The 9,526-nt window shown below is 37.5% G+C and overlaps 1 protein-coding gene across 1 annotated transcript in view; it reads right to left on the reverse strand.

Moving 5' to 3' along the window:
• Positions 1-9,526, reverse strand: part of Gphn (gephyrin) — an 837,950-nt gene that overhangs the window by 44,838 nt on the left and 783,586 nt on the right. The window contains exon 18 of the mRNA XM_023701464.1: positions 5,422-5,509. Within this exon, the coding sequence (XP_023557232.1) occupies positions 5,422-5,509 (88 nt within the window). The remainder of the gene's footprint in view (positions 1-5,421; positions 5,510-9,526) is intronic.

Raw genomic sequence — 9,526 nt, forward strand, 5'->3', positions numbered from 1 at the left:
AATGTTTGGTCTCCAGAATCTTTTACAAACTCCTAAAATTGATTAAAGATGTCTAAGAACTTTTGTTTATGTTACATGTTTGATATTTACTGTAATAGAAATAAAATATATTTGTTGTTTCACTTGAAAATATTGATAACGAAGAACTTCATGTTAACATAAATTGTTTTTAGGCACTGTTTTTTATAATTTTGAAAATCTAATATCTGGCTTAATATGCATAAGTTGTTTTTATGCATTGTTTTTTTATAATTTTGAAAATCTAATATCTGGCTTAATATGTAAAGCTTAGAGGTTCTCCTATCTATTGTGTTCAATCTGATGAGATATCACACATCATTTGGCTGCTGAGAAAAAGTACAGTGTGCACTGATAAAACAGAGAATAAGGAAGGCAAGTAGAGCCTTATTTTTTATGAAAATAGTTTTTCCTTGCAGGCACATTTAATAAAAGGTCTCAAGGAATTTTCCAAGTCCAGAGGTGAATCTTTTCCTACAGTGTCAGTTCAGAATTAGAATATAAAAGAACAAAATCAAGGCCAGAACTTTGGAGTGATTTTTATTTGTCATGATCTGTAATTCCTGTGTCTGAAAAAAAGCTGACACATATATTAAAATTTTATACTCTGGGAGGCTGGGAGGTAGGGGCGGTAGAATCACAAGTTTTAGCCTAGCCTACATAATATAGTGATTTAGCCAGACCCTACCTCAAAATAACAAAATGAAAAAAGGCCTGAGAATGTGACTTAGTGTGAAGGCCCTGGATTCTATCCCCAGGGTCCCCTTACTCTGCCACCCCAATTAGTGCATTCACTCAGTTTTAATGAGCTTGTGTCTTTGGTATGAATGCATTCCCTACAATATGAAAGGTTCTTGCTTTTGTGTAGTTTGCCTTTTTGTGCTTTGTGTTTATTTTGTCTTTGATTATTTAAAGAAACAAAAAAGCAAAGAACAATTATCCCCTAATGATTTAATCAAATATGTTACAAAAATGTGAACAAACATACTACTTTGTAGTATTTTCAAATATTTTATTGGTGCTAGAGAAATTAGGTAACCTAGTACTGTTTCTATGATACACATGAACTTACATTAAGCAAGTGTTCAGTTCTTTTCTGATCAACTCTTGATTTTGCCTTCTAAATTTAGAAAACATTTTTCAGAATATCTTTTTTTGAGACAAGGCTTTGCTTTATAGTGTAGGCTGGCTTTGAACTCACTGTGTAGCCCAGGCAATCTTTCTGCCTCAGCCTCCTGAGTGCTGAGATTACAGGTGTGCACCACCATTCCCAGCCAGAATACTTTTTTTGGCGGAACTGGGGATTGAACTCAGGCCCTTACATTTGCCAGGCAAGCGCTTATTCTACTGAGCTATCTCCCCAGCCCCCAGAACACTTTTATGTGTAAAATTATCTCTGAAATTTTCTAGAAAGACTTTAGGAAGTCACAGATTTCTTCCCTCTTCTTATAAAAAGGGATGCTAGAAATACTTAGATTTATATGATATTCTATACTTTTAAGAGTCGCTGTCAATCTGAGATGCTCAGTTTAGTTTAGGTCAGATTCATGTAGGTAAATGTGTACTAATATGAGTATCTCATATTATTTGTTTTTGATAGGAAGTGCCTAGAGAATTGACAATGCCCTTGATATTTTACACTTAGAGAAAACACTGATCAAAGCTTATGAAGTTGGGTAAGATGTAGCTCTGGGTTAGAATGCTTGTCTAGTATGCATGAGGTCCTGGTTTGGTCCCCAGCATTGCAAAAACAAAAAAACATAATCACACAACTTGTATGAAATATAATCCTTGTATGAAACACAGTTGCACAACTTGTATGAAGTAATTTCATACTGTATTCTGATAGAAAATTTTACCTACCTGATATTCCGATATTATTGGTTACAGTCATCAATTAAAACAACCATCAAGAATTTGTTAATCTATAGAATGCTTATGCCTTATTCTGATGTATATCTTATGGCTAAGTTATAAGCACAATTAATAATTTGCATCTGAGACAAAGAGATTCAAAGCACTAAGGAAAAGGGTTATATTAGGTATTTTAACCTACTGACATTTCAAAGAATAGCCTCTTGCATACAGGCCTGTGTGGTGATATACTTTGTATAACTTTTATATGGTATCAACGGACTGAATCAGGAATTCCAGGAACTTTTAGTTTGGAAAGGACCAGTTTTGTGAAAGTAGACTATTAATCTGAGATCTAGCAGAACAAGAATGAGGTGGGCTGAATGAAATGGTAAGAAAAATGTCACTGTATTTATTTACCTGTGATACTGGTAGTCTCAAATATATTATGGCAGCATGGCTCAGTGTTTGCAAAACATATTCAAGGGGATTTACTTTATTGTGGTGAATGATATTATTTTTATCATGTGGGAAGTGAAGAGACTATTGGGAAAAATTAAAAGACCCAGAAATGGGCTTAGTACTTCCATGTGGGTAAATGATACCTTTACTGTTTTAAACAAATTCATAATTTTGTAGTTGTGGAAAATTTATAGCAATGCATGTGATTTTTTAATTTTCAGTGCAAAAAGCAACTACTATTTAACTGAAACTTTCAGTATTCTGAAAGGGTTTAAAAACCTTTTCGATTCTGAGCAGCAAATGTGATAACAATATGTAATATAACAACCATTGTTAATTTCCTGTTCTTGTTTTGAAATTCTGTAACATTTTTATTGACGTATGGTGCTTTGCTTTTGTTTTTGTCTTTGTTCTTATTATTTATTTTTGTTTCTTTCCTTTTTATAGTAATAATAATAAATCTCCTTGAAAAAGATACATAGGGCAGGAAAAGGTGGTGGTGGGGAGATATCTTTAGAGAAGAAATCATGGATGAAGCATTGCTCTTTGGCAGGAAGAGGATGGAAGGCTGTGGTTCCTGCAAGCAGAAGAGCCCCTCCTTCCACTCCGCTCAGCAGGTATATGCTGCAGAGGTGGTCACACTAGAAGAGATGGCAGTGAAAAATACAGAAGAAAGCTGGCTGCTTCAAGGAGTGTTTCTAGTGAGTCTATAATGATTCCAGGGCTGCTAGCATGGCCCAAAGGATCAAAGACCTAAGATGTTGTGGTGTAACCAAAAAGCTCTAGATATAGCCAATGAGACTAATGGCCAGGTGCACTTTCTTGACCCTGCTGTGTGGCTTAAGCACCTCCAGGTTTCTTGTCACAAAACTTAGAGGAAATGACTCTTAATTGTAGCTCAAATAAAATTTCCTGACCATTTAGTACCACAGATGCTCATAGTATGATTTACATGGAAGCAAATGTTTTGCAAACCTGAGTTTTGACACTTAAGAGTCACGTGTGCAAGCCGGGCATAGTGGCACATGCCAGCACTCGGGAGGCTAAGGCAGGAGGACTGCTATGAGTTGGAGGCCAGCCTGTACCGTTACAGAGTGAGTTCAAGGCTTACCTGAGCTACAAGGTGTATGTATATGCATCATTATGTTTATGGGTCTTTTCTCAATCTGCTTGTCTTTTCAGAGAATGACTTTTAGGCCAAGCTTCTGGGTTGAAGCAGATGTTCTGTTTTTCATGCTTTTCTTTCTTTCTGTTAGTAAAGTACAGTGAAATTCTTTCTGGGACTATAACTGATTGGCTTGCAGGAATTTGCTACATATATGTTTTGCCTCTTTCCTGTGTTCCTCTATCTCATTCCTACTCCAGGACATGAAAAGGGCAGTTATTAGCTCCTATCCCTAATATTTTGAGATGTCCAGTTCCTAAAATCTCTTTCCTAGTAAATTAAAGGTACATATAAGCATCTTATCACATAGCCAATAAAATCAATAAATATCCTCAATTGTTTTGGCTTTGTTTACTTATAAGCAAATTTGAGGATAACCAACATCCTTGTTATCACTAATACTGGAGGTCGGGTTCAGAAGTGTTTGTCCTCACCACCTGTGCACCATAACTGCCAAGCCTGTGTGTGCTATAGGCTTGCTGTCTCTCTAGAAGTACTAGAAAAGACAAACATTAGGTCTTCTAAGCAAATATTACCCCACGACTATGATTCTTAGGAACAAAGGTAAATTGTATACAGAACAGTCTTGGAAAAGCAAGTTTAACACTTAAACAGTCCTGACTTTGGAGTATGCTTTTGTGTTACTGAGCATGAATTGACAGTAATGCAGACAGCCATGTCGCAAATGATTTCCTACAGTTCTGCCACGTGCACACCTTCGCCTCCAGCTTCTGCGGTCTCAGGAGAGGTCTGTAGCAGTTTGCTCTACCTCGAGCTCAAGGCTTCTGGGAGACTGAGGAGAGACTAACTCAGTCAGTTGTCTGTTAGAGTACCAACCCCAGACATCAGCAGTTTCACTGCAGAATGAAATGTGTCGTGGTGTGCTTCTGTGATTTCGGTAGCTGAACTGTTGTTCTCCAGGACTCTAATTCTAAAGGCTGTGCCTCGAAGGTAGGCATTCTTCTGTGTAGGGAATTGAATTCTAATGTTTGTTTTCAGAGCCAGTTGTGTTTACTGTCTATCAGCTACAAATTTAGGCAGTTTTATAGGCATTTTTATAGGAGCACATACACATACGATAAATCAAAGTTCATAAACTTTAAATAAACCAACACTTAGAAATATGAATTTTAGCAAAAACTGTTATGATCATAATGTTGTTATAATCTCTAGTTTATCCCATTAATATGATATAAAACGGCAAGGAATTATAGGCTGGCAAAACATTAAGTGATCAGAAATATTTTTTGACTTAAATTGGCCAAAGAATATTTTACTTTACTAACACTCAGGAGATCTAACCACCATCAAAATCATCACATATCAGTTATATGTCAGCTCACTGACACTGCGATAGTTGCCAGGATGTTGAGAGGGCTAAGTATATCTTTGTACATCTACCATGTACAAAGTCCTAAGCTCATACATGTGAGTAGATGTAACTTCATTGCTATAATATAATATAATATAATATAATAATAACAAGAAGGGCAAAAAGAATGCCTAACCCTTTCTTCCCAGTAGGGAAGGAGAGCTAAAGGATCTTGGTAAGATTTAGAATATGCTGTGGGTGAGATGATTGGCTCTGTGAGGTCATTTTTAAATTAAAGTAGAGGGAGAATTCTGCAGCTTTATCTTGGGCATAAACATCACATATAAAAGAGTCCTACTATAGTGAAACAGAGAGAAAGCAAAACCAGAAGTCTGAGGGAAATGGAAAAAACCGTTCTGCAATTGGTGGGATTCTCCAGCCAGGTCCTCAGGCCTGATCTCCTTTGCACCATCCTTTTTGAGAGACTGGTAACTTCTGAAGGGTCATGGATTTTCAGCTTTGTAGACACTATATGCTATCCACACTGCAGTTAATCGACCATATGCAAGGACAGTAAGTGGACAGGTCTTCCAGACCCTGCTGCCCATACCTTTTCTCCCATGGACACACCCCCTGATGTGATGATGACATCAGCACGACTGATTCCCTCATTCAAGGCATTGAGTAAGTCGTCAGGGCTGGAAAAAATAAAGACAAATAAATTAAAATGCAAAGAAAATATTTTAGATGTACTGCTAACTTACAGCCATTTCATTTGCTAAGTAGGTAAGAGCATGAATAGAGCAATATATTCTGCAGGAAGTGGGAATCAAAAGGCTCTCTGGCTAGGTGTGTTGTACAGGCCTATAATCCCAGCACTTTTGGAGCCTGAGGAAGGAGGACTGCAAGTTCAAGCCCAGCCTGGGTAATTTAGCAATTTAGTGAGATCCTTGCTCAAAAAAAATCAAAAGAGTTGGGAATGTAGTTCATTGTGAAGATCTTGGGTTAGCTCTTTAGTATCAAATATATATACTTATAAGTACATATGGTCTCTGCACAAGATTATCATAAGTTCTATTGTATAATGGCAGAAGTAGTAACTACTGGTGCTTTCACAGGGCTTTTTGTTCTAATAAGACAGTGTAATGAGAAGAAACAAAGAAATGTTGTAGGATGTTCAAGATAATGTTCATCATCTTGGTTTGCCTTGGAACATCCATCCCATCTTTAGAACTGAAAGTCACATGTCAAAATATGCCAAGCATCAGGACTTAAGGAGGGACAGGACAGCAGGGAATAAGTGAAAGGAATTTTTTAGTCACTACTTTAAATCCATATAAAGCTTCTGGGCAGTATTTCTTTGCATTAAGATTTTCCCTTCAACTGATGGGATTATAGAAAAGGTGCTTTTCAGGAGTATACACCCAATCTGCACTTGTACTGGAGAATAACCATGACTAGCATAGAAGGATATCATGGATTGGGATTTGATACACTCAGAGAAACTTGTGAAAGATCCAAATGGCAAGATAGTGTAACTCATTTTAACAACATGTTAAAATAGATCTTTAAAAGCTAGGATTTTTGTTTTTAATATAAATGTTTCTCTATGCTTCCTCACACTGAGAATGTGAATTGGCATCCTCCATGCCTAAAACTAAGGAGAATTCAATATTTCTTGCCCTCTGGACCAAAGCTTGGCTAAATCTATCCATGTATATTTCCTGGCTTTTATCTCTTCTATAACATGGAGCTTTTTTATTTGGAGAGGGTGGAGCAGTTCTTCTTCCAGCGTGGTCAAGTTGTAAATAAACTAATAGTTTCCATTTCCAAGACTTGTTCTCATACTTGCAGTTGTGGCTATGCAAACCCAGTAACCAGATGTCTGGGACTCAGGTTTAATCCTGAACAACCTGGCCAGTAAGTGTACAAACCATATCCAGCCTGAATGCTTTCTTTATTTTTAGATTCTCTTACAGAATCTGGATAACATTTCTTTTACTTGGAGCACTGGCTTGTGCACTGGGATTGTTCTAGTTCTTGGAAGAACCTTCTAAGAAGGGAGAAAAGTAGAAGTGTGAAAAATGGTTCATGTGACATTCAGCCTGTCAACAGCTTCTGAGGCATTCAGTTAATTCCTTACATAGCCTCAAAGTACCCAGGTTTTCAGTGGAGGTAGAATCTATGTGTAAAATAAAATAAAACATGCTTGACAAGGATTTCAAAGTCAAACTGATTCAGCAAGAATCTAAGAAGCTTGAATAGTGGGTATATTTAAAGTATTTTTGAACTAAGTGCTATAAAAGATTTCTCATTAATTGTTTTCATTTTGATTTAGGGAAAAAATTATTCTGTTGTATAGAAACAGTAGGTAATATGCATGTGATGGTTTCTTAGTGCCCAAAGTTCTGGGCTCCTTGCCTTGCTGGCTATTATCATTAAGCTGTGCCAAATGCCTGACCTATGGAATAAATGGGGGAAAACATCATAAACAGGATACCATGTAGAATATGGTTGAGGTGAATGGATAAGGCGTATTATCAAAAAAACTGAAGTTCTCTGCTAATACAATAATCATTAGCTAACTTCAACAATCTTATATAACATTTCACCTTGACAGGATATGGTAAAGCCTTCAGACTGAAAAAGTGACAATGCCGTACACACCATTATGGTACTAATTTTTGTAGGCAGATGCAGTCTTGGCTAGCTGCTGGTATCATAGCAAATAAACCTTTTAGTAATTTTTTTTTATTCATTATTTTCACATCTGGGAATTTATTCTATTTTCTAGAACTTTGGATTCATCAAATGTCTATATGAAATTCTGTAATGTGTACAAATAACTTAGCAACAACTTGCCTCAAAATGAAAAGCCAATGAAAAGGCTAATGTAGCTCAGCGTGAAGGGCTTGGGCTTAATCTGCAGTATCACCACCACCACCACCACCACACACACACACACACACACACACACACACACACAGACAAAACAAAACAAAACAAAAGAAAAAAAGGAGAAGACAGTAGTGCTTATATTTAAAAGAACAATATTTATTAACATCTATCACAATGGCATGAAGGAGCCAGGACAAGAGGACACTGAGGTTCATAGAGGTAGGAAGAAGTTCAAAGTCATTGTGTGCTTTACAAGATAACTGGTAGAAGATATTTTGTTATATATACATAGTACACCTTCAGATAAAAGTATTTTTAAACACTACTTATCTAAATATACAAGCTTGATATCCGACCAACCCCAGGCCCTGTGAGTGTGGGTGAGAGCTTCTGCTCTGTCCTGTGCCTGTCCGCCGCTCCAAGCCCAGGCCCACCACATGAGAGAGGCCTTTCCCTGAGTCCTCCGGACCTCCCCCGCCCGGCCAGACCCAGCACAGTCTGCCATCTGAGTAAGAACTTCCGCCCCGCTCTTGGGAGTCCTGCAGACCCACCAAAACACAATACTGGTGAGTGTGTGGGGGAGCTTCTGTGCTCTCTCGCCCCTACTCCTCATACCCCTCCAGACCCAGCCTAGACCTAGCATACAGGCTTGGGGTAAAACCCTGCAGCTAAAGTCCCTGCAGTGAAACTAGGGTCAAAATCACACAGCTAATCCAGGAGCAGAACATCTTACCAGAGGGGTACAGCAGGCCCACCTCCAAGGGCAACAACAGTAAGGAGCTGAGCACAGTAGCCAAACCCAAGCCAGGCACAACTGCATGAACTAGAACTTGGTATATCAGTACCCAAATTTCATTAAGTGATAAGGACATAATTGCACCAAAGCTCTACACCAAAGGCCAGAGGTCAGTGTTTTATGAAATGATAAAGACAAGGAGCAAAATGCAATCTCAGTCCTCAAGCCCACCCATAACAAGAGCAAAGGACACTAGCTCAGCTGAAATAAACGAATCAATGGCGTCACAAGTAAATAAACAACAGCAGAAAGATATAGAGGAACTAAGAGCAGAATTAATTTCTGGAACAACAACAAAAAAAGAAAACTGGATTTATAGCAGCTGAACTTAAGAATCAAATGCAGAAACATATGGAAGAAACACAATGCCCAACCAGAACAAATGCAGTGGACACTAGCTTATCTGAAACATATGAATTAATAGCATTGGAAGTAAATAAGCAACTGCAGAAAGGTTTAAAGGAACTCAAAGCAGAATTACTGTCTGAAATGAAAAAAGAAATCTCTAAATTCATAGCACCTGAACTAAAGAATCAAATACAGAAACATAAAGAGGAAACCCAGTCTGTAAAAAACTCTGCAGTAAAAGAATTAATAACTGCTTCTAAAGAAGACATGGATTAAAAAAATACAGGAGATTAAAAAAAATGATGGATTCCTTGAATGACCAATACAGGAAAGAAATAGATTGCATGAAGCAGAGTCAAACAGATGTAGAGGAACTTAAAATCTCAATCACAAGCCTGCAAAAACATTTGAGCGAAAGTGAAGATAGAGTTTCAGATCTTGAAGACGCGGGTGCAGCTAGTGAAAAGGTAAGAAAAGATCATTTAAAAATAACTAGGATGCAGGAAAAAAATAATTCATCACCTGCATGACGATGTAAAGATGAACAATGTGAGACTAATAGGCATCAATGAGAATGAAGGAGTCAATACAAATGATATAAAAAGAATATGGGCAGAAGTAATAGCAGAAAACTTCCCAAATATGAGGAAACAATCTGATACTCAGGTAACCA

The sequence above is a fragment of the Octodon degus genome, unplaced genomic scaffold (genome assembly GCF_000260255.1).
Source record: "Octodon degus isolate 3935 unplaced genomic scaffold, OctDeg1.0 scaffold00007, whole genome shotgun sequence".
NCBI classification, from domain to species: domain Eukaryota; kingdom Metazoa; phylum Chordata; class Mammalia; order Rodentia; family Octodontidae; genus Octodon; species Octodon degus.